The 24,098-nt window shown below is 41.8% G+C and overlaps 1 protein-coding gene across 1 annotated transcript; it reads left to right on the top strand.

The window, feature by feature from the left end:
- Positions 1-442: 442 nt before the first annotated feature.
- On the top strand, positions 443-21,020 carry LOC144941915 (uncharacterized). The gene is made up of 11 exons (XM_078868420.1): positions 443-872; positions 4,043-4,212; positions 4,594-5,598; positions 7,296-7,544; positions 10,247-10,468; positions 10,977-11,058; positions 13,689-13,820; positions 14,533-15,150; positions 16,053-16,198; positions 17,420-17,594; positions 18,314-21,020. The coding sequence occupies exons 1-11, from the start codon at positions 692-694 to the stop codon at positions 18,604-18,606; spliced, it is 3,273 nt and encodes a 1,090-aa protein (XP_078724546.1). The 5' UTR covers positions 443-691; the 3' UTR covers positions 18,607-21,020.
- Positions 21,021-24,098: the final 3,078 nt, after the last annotated feature.

Genomic DNA, 24,098 nt, shown 5'->3' with positions numbered 1-24,098 from the left:
GCTCTAACCTAGTTAAGCCATATTTCTGCGAACAGGCACTCGCTGAATGAGTAAAAGCCATGGAGCCCTGCTTGGAGCACACGAGTTGTAATAAAAAGATTGAGTTAAATTCTTGTTAAGTGGTCAATTTTGTCTCGCATGTCGGCAGAATGGTGACTTTGGTAGGTATTCATCCAGTAGATTGCTTGATGACGGGAAGTGGTCCTGTACGTACGGTGCGAAACATACAAACTTACCCATCGTGAGAATAAGGAATTTCTACTGGCTCGGCTACCAACATCTAATTTGAGCATATAAGCCAGGGAACCACGTTGGATTGACTGAATTTTGCATAGCAGCGCCATCTGTCCTCTGAATGGGGTAGGTGCTTTTGCTATAACTTATTTGTGGCACCGGCTATATTTGCAGTTCCGTCACTGCGTCCCGGAACAGAAGTGGGAAGTTGGAGAGTTTCGTTTCGAGTGCGTTTCAAGACGACGCTTGGGTTAATCGTGTTTGTGTACCGTCGAACGAGATGGGCAACATCGCGTAGCCTAGCTGATGTTACTTACAAAGTTTAAACCAGGCGTTAAGGTGCAGGGTCGAAAGTAGCAATTATTGATTGGTAAAAGACATCGACATCCATTGGTTTACAGTATTTGTAAGTTCCACATATAGGGGAGTGGTCCAGACTGCATGAGTGTTGGAGATCATGGCTGCAGCAGCCATGGGCCTATGGGACCCGACGTTTGGGATGGTGCTGCATGTTGAACCTCAAAATAGTGAATTCATTTCCAAGCTAGTGCAGTTTTTTCAAAGACTAAACATTAACCATTCCATATCGTCAAATTTCGATCGACGAATAATAATCGTTCACTTTAGATCACGCACAGGTGAGTTACTTTACACATTTACAATCTGGTATTACAGCACTATAATACTACAGTAGTATTCTGTACAGCCTGTTTTCTTTTCTCTCGATGCGGATGTATCAAACGTTAACTTTTGGTGGCACCGTGAACAGCGATTGCTCCCTCTGTCTCTTGCTTAAAATTCGCGTCTCAAGTGTCGCCACCGTGGCGTTTGTCGCTAAAGCTTAGCGACTTGGGTTTCGCTCGCAACTAAACGGAATATAGCAACTTTTACTGCAGATAATGCTGATTTGGGGACAATTTGTGTTTTCACTAATGCTGGGTAAATGACGTTAACTTTTCGAAAGTCCCGTTAAATACCTACCGACTTGGTATTCATTTAAAGCAGTTGGCAGCACCGGAAGGGTCCGCCCGACCTTAATTGGTGTGGTCAGGACATGACCCCGAGATTAGTTTTGGATTTTTAAAAAATCCGCTTGATTTATTTTAAATGTAAGATTTGCTTGGGGATCATTTTACATTCAATAATTAAACGTGTTCACGCTCACAAGTTTTAATCGCAAGGCGTCTGAAAAAATACTGGACATCTAAAAAGATTTAAAGCTTTCGTGACTGCAGGGATTCATCTTCTAGGTTCTTTCGGTAAAGTCACGTGACTTTACAGAAAGAACCAAGAAGATCTAAAAAAGAGCTTTGCAGCTCATCGGATTTCAGTGTAATTCAATATTCTGACGTGTGGCTGCATTCCTTATGACGTCACACTTTAAGGTCACGTGGAATTTCGTGTCGAGGCCACGTTCGATTTTTCGGATTAATCGGAAACATCCCTAAGTTGTATGCGACAGTGGCTGTTTACGCTCCTTGCTGAATATAAACACGGCATTGTAAGATCACAAGGTAAAATACGTGCATGTACGTGCCTTTTAGATTCGTCACATTGACAAAGTGAACACGGGTAACATTTCAAATGCCATTGCTTTCTAAAAGAGCCTGCATAATTCACATTTCTCTTTGCATCATCAACGGCTAAAAACACATTCCTGCGGAGGGAGCTGGTAGGAACGTTGGGTTGCTCGGTCAACGGCGGCGTGGTGTATTCCGCAAATATGCCCGACTGTGAGGGCGGGCATAAGCCGGCGTGAGTAGGTTAAACGCTGAGTTTTTTAAGGGCACCACGGGGTGACCAGCCCCTCCCCACCCAGCCCTACCCCCCACCCAGCCTCTCCCTGCACGACGGACACAATAATACCCTGTGGGCTGGTGTAACCAGGTTCCTACCAGTATAATAGTTGGTTTAATAGTACTGGAAAGTGTGTCAACTTCCGACGATGGCAAGAAATAAAGGTCGACCGTAGCAGTGGTGCTAAAGCACAAACACCACCAATTTAATTATTTTAAAATGTATAAGTGATCGTTATGGATAAAGGTGAAATGGAAGGGGCAGGGACACGTGGGAGAGCGAAACACATTATGGCGTATGGCCAAAGAGGCCACAGAAGTCACACCACATTCTTCTTCAATTCTGTGCTTATAACAGAAGGTAGATATTACTGTATATGTAATGATTATTAGGCAATATAGCCTTCAAAAGAGAATGCTAATTTGACCACAGAAGTGCAAACTTTATTTTTGATGAACTGATGCTCATCACGTTACTAGAATTGAATTGCATTCAGTAGGGATCAAGGCCGTAATTATAATATATATTGGGGGACACACACCCCCCCCAATATTCAAATATGCTGAAAATGTCCCCCCCAATATATTGCAATAAGATAGATTTCTGTCCATATGATTGTGGTTATGGTTGTACTTTATTAATCCCTAATCTCTGCCATTACATATGTAGTGGGTTCCAATCAGACGGAGACGACGTAGTTGGAGGCACACTTATTTATTTAACACCCGGGCAATAATACAATACTGGAAGGGGTAGCGGCCCCTTCACCCATGCTACAGGGATATCCCACTCGCACTATCCCCAGCTATCAGCCCAGTTCCTCCACTGGGTCCTAGGGGAGGCTAACCGATCTGGTCCTGGTTCAGCACAGATCCCGGCACCTTTAACCATCAGACCGGCTCTTACAAGAGCATCGGCTCTGAGGCTCTTACGGCCGCGCCGCTGGCTTTCCCTGCTCGGCCCTGACAAGGACGGTGAGCCAGGGGAGTTCCAGGGCCTATCTGCTGGTCTTCTTTCGTCACTGGTTGAAGCTTACCCACTGGGACCTCGAGCCCTCCGGCTCCCCGCCTTTTATAGCAATCGCCCCCCGAGGGGTGGGGCTGTGGGGGATCCCAGCGTAAACCGTTTGCGGACGTGGGTGTAGACACCCGTGTAGCGTGTGGGAGCAGACGCCCGTGTGTGTTTGTCAGATCCCCCTTAACACCCCTACACATACAATGAAACAAAAAATGTAGAAAAACAGAGCAATGTAATACAATACACTAAGACATTATTGTAAAAAAAAAGTCTATCTTATGTGTTGGTGAATTTTTAAATATTTTAGGCAGAAAATTCGTTTTAAAATTTAGATTTATTTTTTTCTGGGGGGGGACCCCCAGACCCCCAGGAAGATTTGGTCCCCCCCCATGTTGACTCCATGGCTACGGCCTTGGTAGGGATATTCCAATTTTTGTTATAAATCCGAATATCCGTCGCAGATATGAAATGTTTGAATTATCCAGAATTTTTTCCCCTGATTGTTTCGAAAGTATGACGTCGCATCTTGTACTTTCGTACTTTTCCTGCCAAAAAGTGGTATCGCGTAATAAAATATTCTAAGATGCCCTTCAAAATCAGCAGTGTTTCCATCTGAAACAGACTGCATCAGCTCCGTAGTTGGGGCAAACAGTAAAAACAAAATCAATGTCTCCTTCATATCTATCTCCACAAACATAAAAAGGTATTTCTTACACAGCCCATCAGCCGCAGGTCCTTCTCGGTGTGCATAATTTCAGAGATCGCTCGATGATGCTGGATGTAATTACCAGCGAAACGTCGTCTTCAAATTGCAAATGTTGTGGATTTACTCCAACACGCCGGTGGGCTCAAGTAGTAACTAGCGCGTTGTTCACGTGACAAACCTGACTGGCTGTGTCGGGTGGTGGAGGGTTACGAAACATTTATACTTACGCGATCTAACCCAAAAAACATTATTATGAACAAATGTCTTCTGTTTGCCATTCTCCAAAAGACCGCGATTACTGCATGTTGCACGACAAACTGCGAAACGTGAGAGTTACTCGGCTCGAGGAGTACCTGGACCAGCCCTTGTCCAGGCGTGAAGCCACAGAGACGCCTTCATCACAATGGGGGATGCCCGCAGAAGTTCACGGCACCTCTGGCCATCCCGCATCAGGACAAGTAAAGTCTCGCAATAGCACTGCTACTAATTACTGCATAAGCGTGTTGCAATTATAACATACCATAGGCAAACACTGCATTCCTTTCTTGCATGTTGTGTATTATTAAAGTGTATCCGTGCATGCATTATTAACCTTTGTACAAAAATCCACGTACTCTACACTTTTGCCAGAATAAAATATTAATTGCACTACTCTCATCGTCAAATACAATGTGTAACGACTTGCAGTCATCTGAGATGAGGATATTGGTCAATGTAAGAGCAAACCGTTATCTATAGACGGTCGTTGTTTGGTTAGATGATGAGTATGAATATGGTGCTGTATTATAAAATGCGTATTGTGTATATTGAACATTGTTGCCTATTTTTTCCCCCCACAGCAAATTCCGGCATCAATTCAATTTGTGTCTGCAACTGTCCTCGACTACATTGATGAAAAAATACAAACTGATGACATCTCAAGAAAAGAAAGGGTTACATTTCAGAGTGATAAAACAAATATGACGATGACAGTATTGGGAGGGAAACTAAATATAATTTCTGCAACACAAAGTGTCTTTGCAGCTTTAAAGGATGTTGCTCATCATGAGATTTCTATGGAAGGAATTGATAAGTTAAAAATGTTGAAGAAACATGAAGGAGACATTGCAAAAGACAAAAATAGCAAAATAGAAATATTTCAGAGCTGCAAAGAAGCACACCCCGTTGGAATACAATGCAGGGTGGTCCTGCCAGGTGGCCGAATCCTGTCTGTGTTCGAGGGTGATGTTTTTGAACATCACATTGATGCAATGGTGACAACTGCACCCAATAAAAAGTTGAAAGGCAGCAAAGATGATCCCAAAACTGGAGATTCAGACGTACAGAGGCAAATTGATGAAGTGTTTCGCGAGCGGAGTTTAAAGGAGGGAGATTGTTTCATCACTGGTTCAGGTCACCTGCCTTGTAAAATCATGATTCATGCTGTGGGTCCTCCCTCAAAATATGTATATCCACAAATTGGAATTGAGGAATCTCGTCTTCTAGAAACAATAATTACACTGAGCCTGAGAGAAGCCAATCTGCATGGCTTAAACTCAATTGCCATTCCTACAGTTCTTGTACAGCAATATGGATTTCTTGATGATGCATGTGCTAAAATTATAGTCACTGCCATAGTCAACTTCTGCAAAGATACAAAATATCAGGGTCGCTCTGTCCGTGACATTAGAGTTGTAGACAAAGAAGGAAAGATTGCAAAGAGCATTGCAGACACTTTAAATAAGACGACTAATCAATTCAAGTCAATGTTGATCTCAGACGCTGTAAATGAAACATTAATGCGATTCACAACCACAACAGGACAATCAGTCGTTCTTGTTCGTGGTTCACTCGAGGAGGAGCAGGTAAACATGTTTAATTGTCATACGCAATAATATCGTAACAAAGGCACACAGACTACAGTATTTACCGTTCTGTTTAAACCATTATGGAGTGGTGGCGCACACTGCGCTATGAACCTGACCACTCTTGAGTTCAGTTCCCGACCAAAGCTCACAGTGGCGAGTCATCTTAACTGGCGATTCCTCAACACCCCCTTCACCAACCCACATTGACCAGCGTGGTGAAGTATAGTCGAACAACCTTGGCGCTGGAAATTGCTGTACAATCATATCTATTAAATTTTGTTTAATATTAACTTGATTTTAAAATGTATTTACTGATACAATTAATCAGCATTAGATATATATATGACAGTATTTAAAAAAATACCTTTTCAGTAAAAAACAGGTGGCAGATGGTGGACTTATACAGTCCTGATTTGAATGTTGAACTGATGATCCCGAACTACAGTTGAGAAGTTGTATTGCTAATAATTGTACATGTACAGCACGTGTTTCTGAATACATGTGAACATGTGCAGCCATGTTAATGCAGTTCGGGAAGAAGGTTTCTCCACACTGTGCGGGTCGTGGGGGTCATTTGCGTAGGTCCGCAGCTTATAACCTGTTGTTCTTGGTCAATCCAATCACTATCCAGGCTAATTTTGTCATAGGCACTGCCGTTATTCTGATGTAACCCAACACGTGGATGTAGTGTTAATTATAGGATATACAGTAGAGTGGTTTAACCTGTTACTGTGCAGGACATTAGCACGTGATACTTTATTGAATTTCAAAGAAAAACTGTCTTGAAATGTATAGTAATGTGGTAAGGGATACAGTACTTGATTATTTCTTACAGTAATTTGTGTCCATATACAGTTTCTTACAAATACAGGTAGTCCCCGACTTACGATGGAGATGCGTTACGACGACCCCATTCGTAAGTCGAAAATATCGTAAGTCGAAGATGACCTGGCCTACCCAGGAGACTTAAAGAATGGTGGTAATTTAGCAAAACAGAGCAATTTACAGTACCGTACTGTATAAACTATATACTGTATGTATTTATTAATTACAATACTGTATTGCACAGTAAAATTTAAAGTAAAAAACAAGGTAAATTCTTAGCCTACCTATATGAACTGCAATTTCAAAGAAAGTTTTTTTTCAGGAAACAATCCTATCTGCTATATAAAAAAAAAACTTTTAACATGCATTTAACGTATCGTATCGTGGTAACCCTAAAATGAAATCGCTAAAACTACGTATACATGCATTGAACGTATCGTAACGTATCATATTGTACTGCACTCACCAAGATTCTGAAACACAAAAACACGGAAACAAATACACGCGCTAGCACCGAGACAACTCAACTCCGTCGACCGCTGGTGAGAGTGAGAGGCATCATCACACAAGGCGTGAGATGCGTTCAGTAACATCCCGGCAGCGTCCCAACGTACAGCATAGTACCTCGTACGATGCTGCGTTTTCCTGCCGAGCGAAATGTAAAATATTTAACAATTTTGTCATATCGATATCGTAAGATCGAAATATCGTAAGTCGGACCATCGTAAGTCGGGGACTACTTGTATAGTATGTCGTATGCTGTTACCGTATTCACAAGAGAAATTTAATACGTAGAAAATGCTCATGGTTTTCAAAGAAATATTGTATTTTAGTCATGCTTACGCACAAAATTTTCCCATTTGTTTTAGACAAACGTCATTGTGAATTCTACAGGCGAAAAGGGAGAGTTGAAACGGGGTGCTGTGTCGATCGCATTGTTAAGCAAGGCTGGGCCTGATTTACAAAAACAGGTGACTCAACAAATGGCAGGATATTTACTTCAAGAAGGAAGTAGTATAGTTACCACCGGCTGCAACTTGGGATGCACGTTTGTCTACCACGTGATGGTATATAATAGGGAAATAATTAATCAGGAGCAAGAGTATCGTGCACAACTGGTGAGTAAACATACCACGGTATCCTCTGTATTTGTACATTTGTATCAACATTGATAAAAAAAAAACTTTTTTCATAAGCTACATTTAACAAGTATTTCCACGAGACTGATGTTGGCGTCTTATTCGCCAACGTATTATTCGCAGCCCAAATCGAATAACTAGCTGGGTATTTTAATGGTAAATTGGCCTTGGGGGCCGTCAATAAATGACGTCACGCGATTTTGGACGATTTTGGACGATTTTTGACCTCCCCCCCCCCCATCGTCACACGGCGTCACAAAAAGTCAGACCCCCCCCTCAAATATGACGTCACAAAGCTCTGCCCCCTCCCCCCCAACATAAAATGTGCTTCAAATTGCTTGAAACTATTGTTATTGTAGTGCGTATTTATTGTGCCGCTGCACTCTGATGTTGTAGGAGAAAACATTTATTTAAAAGTCTATTTAATTAAGTAGAACGTGTTGTCTATATTTAAAGTTGCGCATTTAGATGTGACGTCACACATCGTCACAAATGTCTGACCCCCCCCCAGGTGCGTGACGTCATTTATGGACGGCCCCTTGGGCCACTAATATCAAAGCATAAATATACAGAGGGGGGCCCTCTGCACGTGCCAATCGATTTTTCGCCCAGTCAAACACGTGCTTGTATCAAAACGGTCGCCAAACTTGGCGTTTAGCCGAGAATATAGAAGGGGGACCCCTCTGTAAATTGACTCTTTAAGATAAATGGCCCAAGGCCATCTTACCACTGAAATACCCCAACTACGAATTAGTTTTGAACAATGCACCTAAGTGCCTGTGCCAAATTTGGTACCGATTTTGACACTGAAATCTGCGTTGGACCAGGGCAAATGATTGGTACTCGTAGAGGGGACACCCCTATGTAGAATTATGCTTTGGGATTCGGGGTCCAAGGTCATTCTATCCATGGATATACTGCATCGATGTATTACATTTTAACAATGCACATTGGTGCATATGTAGTGTAGCACAAGTCGGAGACAAGGTAGTTGCAGGAGGCACCTTCTTTATTGACACTCTTTAGGTTCAACAGGTTTGCCTCGTTCCTTCTCGATGTCATACAGCCCAGCCTGGACACAACTCTAACCATGTTACACTGACGGCGTCGACAGAGAAAGCCAACAACTATCCGGCCGCACAAATATCGAGTGAAGGCCACAGCGACAAAGGCGGCGAAGACGACAGCGACGACGAGTCTACTCTCGCTCTCCGCTGCTTTTATCCTACTCAGCCTCCCTTCTCGAATCCACTAGCGGGTTCCAGAGGCTTTCAGATGAGGTCTTCCGTAACCCTTGCCTCAGTTCCTCCGCCCGCCCAACGGCATGTGCGCTAACTGTCCACTGCAGTTGCCGCTGCTGGACAGCAGTCAGCGCTATGTCACTACACATGTGCCAAGCACACGTTTTGACACTGAAATCCACGTTAGGTCGTGCAAAATTCGATTAGTATTCGTAAAGGGGTGTCCCCTCTACAGATGTGTGCTTTCAGATTGGTTGGGAAAGACCATTTTACCATTCATATGCCTAGCTACGTATTAAATTTGGGCTGCAACTAAAATGCTTGCCGGAACATAATATTACGGAATACGTGCCAAGTTTGGCACCCATTTTGACATTGACGTCCGTGTTGGGACGGGCAAAATTCTATTGGCACTTGTAAAGCGGTCCTCCCTCTATAGATGTGTCGTGTAATAGCGTCGTCTGTTGTCCAACAACGGCAACTGCGGTGGACGAGTCGTACACACGCCGGTGAGCACTTACACGAGGGTGTGTCAGCAGGGCTGACGAACTGGGGCAAGGGTCACAGAGACCCCGTCTGGAAGCCCCTGGAACCTGCTAGTGGGTTCGAGAAGGGATGCATGGCCAGGGTGGAGCCAGATCGCGCTGAGTAGGAAAAATTCAGCAGAGAGCGAGAGCTCATGGCTGCCAGTTCTGGGAAGTGGACTCGTCTCATCATCTTCGCCACCTTCATCGCTGCCATCTTCACTCGATAATTGCGTGGCCAGATAGTTGTTGGCTTTCTCGGTCGACGCTGTCAGTGTAACACGGTCAGGGTTGTGTCTAGGCTAGGCTATACGATTCTGTTGACACTACAGATGTATGCTTTGCCACGAGTGGCCCAAGATCATATTATGATGGAAATCCTCAGCTACTTCATTTATGGTTGCAAATAAGATGCCAACTTCAACCTCATGGTTTTGTCATTAAACTGATTTAACTATTAGAACTCAAAAATGAAATTAACAAAATGTGATATACTAGACATTACAATTAAATTCTTCTTATATGCAGCGATGTTGGGGGTGCTACTGGTGGTCCCATTCGCATTTATTCGTGCCCAGAGACCCCTTTTATCTACACAATTCCGAGTGAGTAACTTTGGCTGATAGGATGAATTTGCCACAACTTCTTGGTTTCTTTTATCTGTGGATAAGCACAAACAGTACAAGTTAAATAGGTTGATCTGGGGCCTCGGATAATAAAAAGAATGGCTAACAAGAGGATAACAGTTTGACTGTCATTTCTACAAATGTATAAACATTTTGGTGTACATTAAGGCACCACAACTATTAAACTTTGACTTCTCAAAAACACTATCTTGGGATAATTTTTTCTTATACAACTTCTCAAGACTGTAGATGTGCTTCTATTAATGCCTGGCTTATTCAATAACCAACAGATTCTGAAGGACATTGTTAAAACATGTTTGAAGACGGCACAAGACAAGCAACAAAAATCTATCTCTTTCCCAGCCCTTGGAGCTGGAACACTACAGCACCCTATAAAAATGGTGGCAGCCACAATGATCAAATCTGTTATTGCCCATTTCAAGGACTACCCTAACAGCAGTTTGAAAAATGTTAGGTTTGTACTCTATCCTAAAGATTATGAAACAATCAAAGTAAGTACGACATACGAGAGATGTTATTTAATTAAATCTTGACTTAAAGCTTTCGTGACTGCAGGAATTCATATTCTTTGGGTCTTTCGGTAAAGTCACGTAGATAGGTTCAAATAACCTATCTACGTTTAAAGAACCTATCTATGTGACTTTACCGAAAGACCCAAATAACATGTTATTTAATTCCTACAGGTTATATTAAAATGTACAGTATTAATCTGTCAAAACTTGCATTTGCAAAAGACAGTTACACATAAATAAAAATTCTGTGTTATATTAAAGATATACTTTAGTTTGAGTTATAATTCTTGAATTTGATTATGCTGTGATGTTCAAAGTTGATTAACCTATAATTGTGACATTGTGTACTGTACATGTATTCATGTTTAACTTTCTATAGAGATTTGTAATAATCAAACAACTAGCCTTGTGGATAAAATACTGCACTCGGCTAATGTTTAATAGTTTTTCATAGAAACATTGTACATTTATATTGTATTTTCATAAGGAATTCCAAAAAAATTTCACAATGGAAAAGGACAACATCGAGAATATGCATGGAAATGAAACCTCTCTGTTACCTACACTCGGTAAGTTAAACATTTTGTTAAACATTTTTTCCACATGATTCCTCGGGTTTATAAGCTTACTGTGGTAGTACCATTTTGTGGCACGTCAACAATGTCTGTGAAAAGACTGGCCTCCACTAAAGAGACAGAAGCCCTTGTTATCGCCAGCAATGTGGCGAATCAATATCATGGGTAATATGGATGCGGATAAGAGGTCTTCTCCTCTATGGAATGTGTGCTCCTGGCACTAGTGGAGATGAACGTCACCCCATGTTTGAGGAGGTGGAGTTGTTAACACTTTGCAGTTAGCGGTTGATAGATTGACTATAACCAGAGAAGAGGTAGTGGAGGCTCTGGGGAGTATGAAACATCAAAAGGCGGTGGGGCCAGATGAGATTACAATTGATGTGTTTAAATTAATGGGAAAAAGTGGTGTTGAAATACTTATGGGGGTATTTGAGAAAATCTGGATGGAGAAGAAAATGCTGTATGTGTAACGGGTTCCGGAGACACTTGTAGAGGTAACTTCTTTATTACAATCCAACAGCACTCCAACACTCCAACTCTCCAACTCTCCAACAGTCCAACTCTCCAACAGTCCAACTCTCCAACAGTCCAGATACTCTGTTACCGCCTAGGTACACAGCCTAGGTACACAGCCGAGATACTCTACTCTGGCTACGCTCTGGAACTCGCCCCCACAAGGTCGTAGAGTCGGGAGTTCCAGAGTCCCACCACTGGCTCTCACAACATCCCAGGGTCCTCAGATGGCTGGTCTTGGGTCTTGGGTCTTGAGCTACAACTGGCCCTGATCGTCCAGGGAGCTCCCCTTTTATGCCTAGTCCCCAACGAGGGGTAGGGCCGTGTGCGCCCCCAGGTATCCCACAGAGCACACACAGCCCCCCCCCCGTTGGTGGCGCCAAGCGGCTTAAGCGCCTGGGCCGCCCGAAAACCCAACGCCTGGCGCCAAGAGGCTTAAGCGTCTGACCCGCCTGGGAACCCAGCGCCTGGCGCCAAAGGTCCCAGAGCCCCCAGCAGCCCCTCCCTTCTTATGTCACTACATATGCATGGAGAGAGAGTACATTGCTTCCCATCTTTAAAGGGAAAGGTGATACATAAGTGTGGGAATTACAGAGGAATAGCATTGATGAGTCACACCATGAAACTCTGGGGAAGGATCATAGAAAGAAGACTGAGGGAGCTGGTGGAAATTGGCGAGGGTCAGTTTTGATTCAGACAGGGAAGGTCAACAATGGATGCGATCTTTGCACTGAGAGTATTGATGGAGAAGTTCAGAGAGAAGAAACGGGACCCGCATATGGTGTTTTTTCGTCTTGAGAAAGCGTACGACAGGGTGCCTAGTGAGCTCATCTGGTGGTGTATGAAAAGAAGAGGTTTTCCTGAGGTATATGCCTGGCTGATCCAGGATATGTGAATGGGGCAGGGAAAATGCATGTACGGAGCACCTGTGGAGTGTCGGAGAGCTTTCAAATCAAAGCGGGAGTGAAACAAGGTTCCGCCCTTAGCCCCTTCCTGTTCGTCCTGGTGCTGGACACACTGACGAGATATATTCAGAGAGAGCCCCCCTGGTGTATGCTGTTTGCAGACGACATTGTGCTATGCGGTGAAAGCAGGGGGATAGTGGAAGATGATTTGAAGATCTGGGTGCAAAAGATTGAAGGGAATGGGTTGAGGATCAGTCGGACAAAGACTGAGTTTATGGTGGCAAATTTCAGTGGAAATAATGCAGAAGGAGGATTTCAAATTGGAAGTGACCAGTTAATGAATATCGAATGAGTTTAAGTACCTGGGTGCAACGATGTGGTGCGGATGGATCACTTGAAGGAGATTATGAGAACAAGAACAAGGGCTGGATGAAAGGGCGAGAGATGCCTGGTGTGGTGTGTGATACGAGGGTCCCAGTTTGATTGAAGGGAAAAGTGTGTAGTGTGTAGTGTAGTGTATAGTGTAGTGTATAGTGTAGTGTATAGAGTAGTGTATAGTGTAGTGCATAGTGTAGCGCATAGTATAGTGTAGTGTATAGTGTAGTGTATAGTACAAGATGGTGATGAGGCCGGTGTTGTATGGGACCGAGTGCTGGGGCACAAGAAAGAGGGAGGACCAAGCTATGTCGGTCACAGAGATGATGATGTTTCGGTGGATGGTGGGTTTATCAAGGAAGGACAGGGTGAGAAATGAAGAAGTGAGAGGAAAACAGAGAAAAAAACCCTGCAGTACATATACGTGTGGATAACACCCAAAGGGTTCACAAATCTATTTGCTGGACTACCATCTCTTAGCCACCTTACAGTCCATCACTTTTAAGACTTTCACACACATCTGTACATGATCCACTAGAACTTACCCACAAAGCAGTGGATTACCGGTGTGCCACTAATGCATAGTATTACACAAATTCACCCAGTGTGCGTATGCCCAGAGTGAATATTTAATATAAATCGATTACACAGTCCTACAACCTTTACTTTATGTTACCACTCATTCGTTAAAATAAATGGTTACACTAAACGTAATTTAAATATTACCTTAGATATTTTTTGTCATCACATCCAAATAATACAATCGCAGTTTTATACATTCAGCAGTTCAACAGCTTTGTGTTTTTTTTATCTTGCGTTTCTCTAACAAAGGAGCTGAGAAGAAGATTGGTTCATGTCCAGTGACAGTGATACAGATGGCTGGTAAGGCCAGTGATGTGGCTCAGGCAAAGGTGAAAATTGAGAATTTGCTTGAAGAATTTAACATGCAATATGCAATACCAGGTAGGTAAACACATGTAATTGTATTGCTATTTCATTTTCACTGTACTTGAACATATAACTAAAAACTAAACTAAACTTTAAAAAAATTGTACCATATAACGGCCACTGAGCTTTCTATCTCTTTTCCACACGCGACCTGGCTACAAATGAAAGCTTAATGAAGTGGCTTATCATGTGGAAATTTATAGCAGCCAAATACTCTAAAGTGATCCATACACAAGGTGATCCATGTGTATGGATTACCTTGAAATTGTGATACATACCACAAATACCCTAATATAGTATTTTTGCATTGAAATAAAAAAAAATGTACGGAAAATATATATAAACCATAATTTTTTACAACATAATGCACGGTCAAATATCAACATGAATATATATTGTTAATCTTGTTTCGATGGATATTGGTATGGATTTATGTACATCAATTCAATGTTTATTCAATTGCAGACATCTATATTCTGAGGTTTAGTAATTGGGACGACCACTTTAATGTATTTTACAAAGTCAATTGGAAGTCAAGGTGCTGATAACTTGGCCCGATGGAATATTTCCAATCCTATGATTCCATTGCTATGGATCTACTGAAAACCACAGTATTAATTCATAAGTACAGCATTTATTGAAAATGTGTCTGATTCGTGACATATGTACACGTTATAAATTGTTGACTGTTAATTATGTCTTTTTATGTAACGTCTCTCTCATAAAGGTGCAATTGTCACACAGCCTGTGATACAAACAAGTGTAAATGCAATTCAGCAACCTCCTCATTCTGGTGGGACTAGCGGTGGCATGCCCCCCCCGTTCAGTGCATTGAGCACAAGTCAGGCACCTTTTTCATCTGGTGGAGCTACCGGTGGAATGACCTCCCCGTATGGTGCATTCAGCACAAGTCAGGCACCTTTTTCATCTGGTGGAGCTACCGGTGGAATGCCCTCCCCAAATGGTGCATTCAGCACAAGTCAGGCACCTTTTTCATCTGGTGGAGCTACCGGTGGAATGCCCTCCCCAAATGGTGCATTCAGCACAAGTCAGGCACCTTTTTCATCTGGTGGAGCTACCGGTGGAATGCCCTCCCCAAATGGTGCATTCAGCACAAGTCAGGCACCTTTTTCATCTGGTGGAGCTACCGGTGGAATGGCCTCCCCAAATGGTGCATTCAGCACAAGTCAAGCACCTTTTTCATCTGGTGGAGCTACCGGTGGAATGCCCTCCCCGTATGGTGCATTCAGCACAAGTCAGGCACCTTTTTCATCTGTTGGAGCTACCGGTGGAATGCTCTCCCCAAAAGGTGAACACAGTGGAAACCAGGAACCGTCTTCATTTGGTGAGGCTCGCGGTGCTACGTCCTCAAGAGGTGGCCATATCCTTTGTAAATAATTATTGTACATAAAATATTTTACAATACAGACATACCTCTTATAGCGCTGCCTCTTACAACAATGTTTCACTTGAATGCTTAAATATATGCGCGGACCAGCCCATATCTGGAAGTAGGTGTGGCGTTGCCTATATATGGGCTTAAGCTGAGCCTAAATCGTGGTGCGTTTTCTATCGATTGTGCTCATTGTCGATCCGACAGCCACGTTAGAGTATCGATTCATCGAGGGTTAATCATTGCATCAATTAATTTGTGATCTATGGATCCAGTAATCCCATTGGTTAGTGTAGCTTCCTGCGAAACGTTAGGGAGACGAGTTGATGTTACGCAAGCGCCGACCGAATGCATTTGAGTCCGTAACTTATCGTATTTTTTAATGTCATTTTCATTAAACGTTACATTTTTTTTTTTACAAAATGCCTTAATACATTTATCATGTGTACAGTATCATTATTAAGGCTATTACTGATATCCCAATGAAGCCCTGAAATATTGCATCTCTATTGGAACAATGTGACATTGACCTCCTGTAGCCCTGTTTCGTTTCGTGCTCCATTTACCAAGAACACATCCTGAACGATCTAAGCGGTATGCCAGTATTGTAATCTATAAATGTTACATTTTACTGATAAAATCTGTCAAAATATTTTAAGGAGTTCTGTTCATCTTGAAAGTTTAACGGCTGCAGTGGTAGTGTAAATAATGTAAATCATTGTACTCATTAAAAATACGTGACTGAAATTGTAAATAAAATAAAAACTAGCAAATCTAAATTACAGTAATTTTAAAATGTTATATTGTATTCTTACATTCCAAAATGTAAAGTGTATTTGTATTATTTATTACAGGTCAAGAATTTATCTTCTCTAATATGGGTTATGATGAAGAAATAGAAGCAAAAGAAGTAAAAGCATTGTCCCTTAATCCAAGAGATTATAGGGTGTTAGAACATGCTTTGAAACACTCCACCTTAAATATTACATCAATTTCACAGGTACCCTTTTACATGACACAGTTTACCAAAGTTATGTTCAATTGCAACTAATACTGTACCAAATACACAATGATAATTATCATAAGTGACATGTACACTGGTGATTGTGCACAATACTGGTTAAAGCAACAACTTTTTTGGTAAAATGTATGAGTATTGTATACTGTACAAACAAAATCTATCCACTTCATAGAATAATGTATTGGACAATTAAAGAACAATGTGATATCAACAAAAGTTTGATGATTAAAATGAAATTCCTGAGTATGCAAAGTAAAAAAAACAGTGGAATTCAAAAATGTGATCCTTGTGATGTAGCAGCGTGTATCAGAGGTGAGAGTGCTGCATTGGTGCTGCTGAGATGGGTTGCAGTTCAGGTAGCATTTAATTAAACTTGGTTCACAAGTATTGTAAGCCGGTGGTCTCAGCCCTTTCACCCATGACGACACAAAAAAATCACATGGAATGTATTTTCCCTTAATTGGTTGGATTCTAGCTCTCAAAATTTAAAATTCAAATATCTTTGGAGTAGGTAGAGTCGAAAATTGTGGCCTCTAGTGTAAATAAGAGGTCACTCGAAGAGATCTCAGAAACAGGGTGATGCACTGTTCTCAAGAGCTTCAAATGGATTATAATTCCTATAACAATGCCTAAAAATTTGATAAATTAATTAAATATGTAAATTATGTTAACTGTGATGTGTTATGGGTACTAGTCACGGATTACCGGTCAGTTTAAGTACTTTTTATACAGGTGTGCTGTTTAAATGTTGGTGAGAAAGCAAATATCTGCAAAAATATACACATTCACTTCATGAGCGAGTATTTATACTGTGCTATAGTATAACTACAGTGTTTTAGTTTTTGTTTTACAATATGTCCATGCTATAAATGCACTTATATCAGCACACTTTGATTTTCCAGCATCAATTTTACATCGCAGCTGCACCTTCTGACATTTGTTTCAGTTTTGCAGATTCATATTTTAATGAAATGTACAATACCTGCACACTATTGAATTAATTCTTTGTGTCTAATTGTTAAAATATCCAATTTGATGTGTAATGTATATACAGTCACAATAAACAAATATTAACATGGCTTCGTTACTACAGTATACCTGTTTAAATTCATACTATTATTTAATTTGATATTGGCATTTACAAAAAACCCACACTTTATACATGGATTTTACATCACATTTATGTATATTTATGTAAAGGTGGTGCCTCTTCACAACAAAGATCTTGAAAACAAATTTGGGGACAGACATACTTGGATATCGCAGCGTGATGGAAATCCCGTTACATGCAGAATCTTGTTCCAAGGCATCAATGAGAATGATAGCAAAAGCGTAGAGAAATATGGCTTCAATAGAGCACGTCCTGGAATAAATGGTGAGTGTGGATGGTTGGTTGCATTTATGAATGTTAATATAAATAAAATATTTAGAAATACTTTTTTTTTAAAACACGCTTTAATAAAATGTACTGTCCGAGCTGCCCTGCCCCCTTCCCCCATCGCCCCTCCCCTCCTTCCACATCCCCCGCCCCTGGGCGTGGCTCCCCGAGGCTTGCCGTGACGTAAGGGACCACGTGGTGATTTACAGGCAACGTGAGTTGAGCGTGGACAATTAGAGCCGTAAAAAAGATTGTTTAAAAATATTTTTTTTAATGATATAATATAGTATTGTCATCAGTACGACATACCTATACCAAGTTTGCAGTCGATGCGACATTAGGAATACGGTTGAAATTGAGTTACAAGATTTTTGGATACGACAACACACAGTAAGTTAAATAAAAGCGTGTAAAATGTAAAAAAATATATGTTTTGGATTTTTTATGATAGAATATCGTGTTGTCATCAGTATGACATAGCTATTTCAAGTTTGCAGTCGATAGCACATTGGGAAGTGTGTAAAAATTGAGTTACAATATTTCTTTTTTGAGGATACAACAGACGAAGTGAGTTAAATAAAAGCGTGTAATAATAACAATGCACGTTCTTGTGATGATTGTGAAAGTTATACAAATATATGCTTTCTATATGACTGTGCGCGTGTGTATGAAAACATCTAAGTTTAAAAACGAAATGTATGGTTATTCCCTACTAGGGCACCGATACGGAAGAGGGATTTATTTCTACACAGATGTGCACACAGCACTGACGCATGGTGCTGATGGCAGTGCGAGGAAGGCTGATGCTGTGGTGGTGGCAAGAGTGATGACGGGCAAGCACTGCCTTGGACAGCAAGGCATGCTCGCCCCACCACCTATTCAACAATCAGATCCAACACATTTGCATGACAGCACTGTGGATAACCTCAGAAATCCCCAAGTTTTTGTGGTGTTTAACCCTCACCAGGCATATCCTATGTTTTATGTCACACTGAAGGATAACGTTTGAGAGCTTATTCCAATATGCCTGCTTATTGTCGCTGAACTTTGCCACAGCATTAGTTGTGATTCATAATCACTCATGAACATAATTATATATATGGGGTATTATCATCAATGACGCCCAGATACAATAACATATATAATCTGTGCAAAGATAATTTGATTTAAAAAATACTGCAGCATCTTGTAAGCAGGATGAGTGCAGTTTCATTGATATACCCTGTGAAACTATTTTCTAATTCAGTATATTGAAGATCTTAAAATAATGTGCACGCATTTAAATACAGTAGAGACATTACATTAACGTGTTTAGACAAGCTATCAGTAAAAATGTACAGTAGTTAGGTAACATTTAAATTGTACATTAATCACACTTAATTAGTACACGTGTAAAGACGACTTAACACACTTTCTTGAGATGGTTTCTTTTATTGAAGATACGTTCACTTGAACAGGCGGAGACCTCACTGCAACAGCCATGAGTCTCCCTCGAATCTCCCTTAAATACGGTCCGAGGCCACGCCCCCATTCCCGATCCTTCTCGCTGGTTCTAGACACTCGCTCTACCAGCAGACTCTACCATCCTCTTCCGTCACCTGGCCACGCTCCTATTCTCAATCATTCCCGTAGCCACCAGTCCCTTCGTACTGCAAGCTGACTCCCCTGCCATTACCTCCTGTGGCCACTAGTCCATTCGCACTGCAGGCTGACTCCCCTGTCATTACCTCCCGTGGCCACTAGTCCATTCGCACTGCAGGCTGACTCCCCTGTCATTACCTCCCGTGGCCACTAGTCCATTCGCACTGTCGGCTGACTCCCCTGCCATTACCTCCCGTGGCCACTAGTCCATTCACACTTTCAGCTGACTCCCCTGTCATCTCCCGTGGCCACTAGTCCACTCACACCCTAGGCTGAATCCTGTCATGACACATGTATTTCCTCCAATAATGTATGAGCTCAAAGTCCTTTACACGTTTTACCCATTTCGAAGTACGTGCACACATGCAATCACACGAACAAATGCCAGGTTTATTTCCTAAAGGATTACTTTCAAGGAGCACTAAATGTTGTACTCACCCAAAATGCTATGTGAGTTAAACCAGGGCCTATGTGTTGTTTTAGTAATTTTATCTTTTTTCTGGATGCCATAAATTCCTAATGTAGATTTAGTAAAATGTTTTAGTTTTGGCTGTTGGGCTCTTATTCTACAGAACTATGCTGCATACGGTATATTGTGAAAATTGTGAAATATATTGAATGTGGTTTCATTAAATCATAGTTTTCCACTCAATCTTTACATTACTTCACAGTACATTCTCCAAATGTTAATTGGGTAAAACTCTTATCGCAAATGTGTGTTGGTTGGTAAAAGTGTAAATGTACACTTTGGTAGAGTGTGAGGAACCCTATCAGTAGTTGACAGGACATATAACTCAATGTTTGAAAACACTTTCTGGATTGTTCATGATTACTAGTCATACATGCGTGGCTTCATTGATTAAAATGAATTGTACCACTCGTGTAACATGAATCGTGCATGTAAGGGTAAAAAAACCCCCAACACACGCGTGAGTAACACTGCCTTGAAAAGGAAAAGTAGAAACTGTAATGGGTGACACTTCGTGTAATGGCCATTGTTCAGAGCACTAGGCCAGAGAGGTAGGCCGTAGTTTCTGGCGAGTTAGACTCAACCTCTCTGGCCTCTCTCTACGTGCTGTGCAGAAGCTCCATTCCCCAACACGTTGCCTATTATATACTTTTTATTTTTTTATGCAGTGTTTTTTTTCTTTATGAGTGCTGCTTTTTTATTTGTATACTTGTGCATCATTGCTAATGCAATACAGAATCACCAAATTTGTTTAATGTAAGAATCAGTTACCTATAAGAGTATATACAACATATGAAAATTATATGCTCCTGTTACATTTGTGGCAATTGAGAGAGCAGACATGGTGGTACCCACCTGCATTGCCAAGTCAGGTTTCAATTCGCTTAAACTCCTTTGCATGTTAACAACTTCTGACCGATTGGTTAATTGACGAGGCTTGAGCTCTTACTCTAAATGTATACCACTTTTCTTGATTTAAACGTGCTATGAAATTATCGTTAATAATATCACCTCCATCTAACACTATCTTTCAAATACTCTGTCACATTCAAGTTACAATAGGTTATGGATTTTGAAATCACATTAGCTTGTGCGTACAAGTTTGTTTTTCAAACGGAGTTTAATCAGTGCTCAACATTTTCTTTTTCAATCAGTATGGAATTCTATTGATCAAACTGTATTAGTTTTTTTCCTAAAGTTGGGGTTTATATAATGAATATAGAAATGTATATAAAATCAATTTTTTGTTAAATATATTGCACGCTTCATATATTATTGGTGATTGTGTGATGATGATTACAGCCATAATTTGGGAGGTGGAATGCATCGGTTACTGCTCGACTCCTGTATTGTGTGACCTATTAAAACAAAACATGTGATTGGTGCAGTTGTCAGTGTGCTTTACTACAAACCCAACCACTGTAAGGTATAACACAACGACTCTATTTGTTTTTTCATTCGTTTCCACCTTATACTTTTGTAAGTTAAACACGTAGAGTGCTTAACGAGCACGGTGTAATGTCTACTGTAATAAGGTGTGATGCTTGGAGAACTGTGACCATGAAGGATGTGGTAACAAAAGGTCAACTTGGACCACAGGAAACGAGCAAGTTCCTTTTTTCGCGTTCATAGAATCCACCAGATGCACGAAACAATTAGGACAGTTGCACATACTCGCCAAACGAGCTAGAACTTGAGTCGACTTAAAGATATCAGCTTCGGTTCTTTTGCCATGCCAGTGGAACAAGGTGGCCTGGTGTGAAATCCCATTCGAGACTTAACCCAAAGGTAAGATCTTGGAAGTGGCGTGTGATGTGTCTCATCGGCCTTGTTAGTATGATAATTTGCTGAGGCGTCGGTGAAAGAAGCCCCCTGCTTAGTGATAGACTTCACATCCCTTTTGTCAAACTGCTGCTGGTTGACGGCCTTCTCTCAACGTGTCCGGGTATAGGGGTTGTCTGATCTTGCTTTACTGCTGGCCAGTTTGGGTTGATGTAGGGGCGACATAGGGCAGGACAGATTTGTATATACTTCCCCACTTAATAATAGTCGTGACCGGCATACGAACTTGGACCACTGGGTAAATTGTGCAGTACGGCTATGTATTTGTATGTTGAAATTATCTCGCACCGTACGCATCCATCCGTGCTAATTGTCGGTGCGGCAGGGAAGGACAAACTAAAACACAACTCAGTTCTAAAGAAATAAAACTAACCTCTACCCTCTTAAACCACCGTTTAAATATTGAGAGGACTTTTAGAGAGGCATGGTTTAGTTCAGATTTTGAAACAAGTTACGATATTTAAGGGTCATTACGTGGGGTGCAGGGGCTGTCCAAACTATGTAGGACCCGTGGGACAAACGCAAACCGGGCCCTGTCCATTCTCAGCATTGAAATCAACGCCACGTGTGCACTCCGGTCACTGTCACGGTACACGTGTCGTTACGCAACAACACATTGCGACATAATACTAAACATCTCATACATTAGTCAATCCCCTTACTGGATGACTGCACTGCATTGTTGTTGGTCAAGATTGGTTGGTGACCAGGGCGCGCAGGACAGGTTCAGATTTTTCTCGCCACTGACGATAGCCGCGGCCGGGAATCGAATGTCTTCATTGAAGTACGAAGCAGTGGTGGGGTTTTTTCTTCTTCTTTGGCACGTGTATTGCAACGTGAAGGTCGTGGAGAATGGAATTGAAAAACAGCATGCACGTGTACAGTCCCTGTTATCAACAATCCACTGCCTTGGCCACATCTGTACGTATGCTTCGATCGCCACGACGGTCATTTCGAATGTTGGTTGAAGGTCCCGGAGAGAGCATAGTAGTGTAGCACAACAGTGGATTTTTCTTCACCGCCCTCTGCTGACAACGTGGCCCCACAGCAAGCCTAATAGACCCGAAGCAAAACATCCTGTCCCAAACTCTTTAAGTGTCCTCTTTCTAGGTTAAATGTTTAATAAGATTAAGGTTGGGTGGCGTGTGCTCTCGAACCCCGGTCAAGTGGGACCATTATTAAGTCACGTACAGAACCGGGGGTGGCGATGCGTCGATTGAAATCGATGATAATTACGTTCACGTTGTGTGTGAGACGCGTGCGTGAAGAATCGGTGTGTACATTATTAATGTTTGCTGTACGTATGTACTGTATATGCATGAGAGCGTTATGCGACCAAAACAACTATATGAAAGAAAAAAAACTCCATGCGATACAAACGACGTTTAGTCCTAAACGATTATTGAAAAGTATCGGGGTCACGAATAGGCGACAATTTAGCGTCGTTACACCTCCAGTATCGATTCATGAATTCACATCTATTCACGGCTCAACAACACGTGCAGTATATCAAATCGAACGTGCATTAGTCGATTTAGTAGTGTCAATTATCCATCTATTTACTGTTAATTGTATGCAAATGTAAAAAACTAAAACCATGTCGGAAATGGATAATGCAAATGAGTCGTATCAAGGGCAGAAAATGATCGAATTATCGATTGAATCGTGGCAATTCGTCGAATTGGGGGCGGGGGGGGGAGGGCATGTTACATTGTTAATTACAATTAAATCACAATGCCACAGATGTTCTTACCACTGACGACAGCAGAGTTACCTCCTCTAACATCTAATGTACGGACTCGGCAGCCAGGACACTTGATTAGCCTTGCCACTCTCGTGTCGTCACAATGTTGTGCTGTTTTGAATGTATGCAGCAGGGTACAGATATCGACTATCTACTAAATCGACAGTTGGATGACTCAATTAATGAAATTATGGCCTGCGGATTATGAGCCTATACTTACAGTAACCTATACATGCATTATATACACTTGGCTGCGTTGGCCCATACTCTGGGGGGGTCTGGTGGTGGTAGCATGTAGATAAAAGTTCCGATTCCTCTTCTTTCGTAAGGCTTGATGATGGTAGATGCAGAGCAGTGACGTGAGGTGATGTCAATGGCTGGGGAGGCACTGGCTAGTGTCAGAGCCAGATTCACACACTGAGGCCTCACGGAGGGGGCGTGTCCTCATTGAGGGGGGGCGTGTTAGACACGTCCGACCTCAGTGAGGCAGATGTGATAGCTGCCTCCCCTGGTGCTTTTTCATTGCAGTTTCATGACGAGACCAGCGAGCCTAAACATCTTTATACACATTCGTGAAATAAGTTACCTGGAGTATGGAAGGCGAGGACATGAAATGAAGGGGTCTACAAACATTACATTGGTGACATACTGATATAGTAACAGGCACGTGCTTATTGCCCGCGCTCCATCCAGTTACTGAGGGGTTGCGCAATCAGAGGGGAGGCTGAGCGCGTCGCTGCCTCACCTCTCGTCTCTTCCTGTATTTGCAGCCGAGCTAGCAAATTTGGCGATTTTGACTATAAAA

The sequence above is a fragment of the Lampetra fluviatilis genome, chromosome 2 (assembly GCF_964198595.1).
Source record: "Lampetra fluviatilis chromosome 2, kcLamFluv1.1, whole genome shotgun sequence".
Lineage (NCBI taxonomy): Eukaryota > Metazoa > Chordata > Hyperoartia > Petromyzontiformes > Petromyzontidae > Lampetra > Lampetra fluviatilis.
Note: the sequence above shows the minus strand (reverse complement) of the source record. Positions and strands in the feature narration are given on the sequence as shown.

Bases quoted from the DNA above. Each gene is read 5' to 3' on its own strand.
- LOC144941915 (XM_078868420.1), top strand. From the start codon at position 692: ATGGCTGCAGCAGCCATGGGCCTATGGGACCCGACGTTTGGGATGGTG. The intron at 4,213-4,593 runs GTAAAGTCTCGC...TTCCCCCCACAG, and splicing joins GCCATCCCGCATCAGGACAA to CAAATTCCGGCATCAATTCA. The intron at 11,059-13,688 runs GTAAGTTAAACA...TCTCTAACAAAG, and splicing joins CTCTCTGTTACCTACACTCG to GAGCTGAGAAGAAGATTGGT.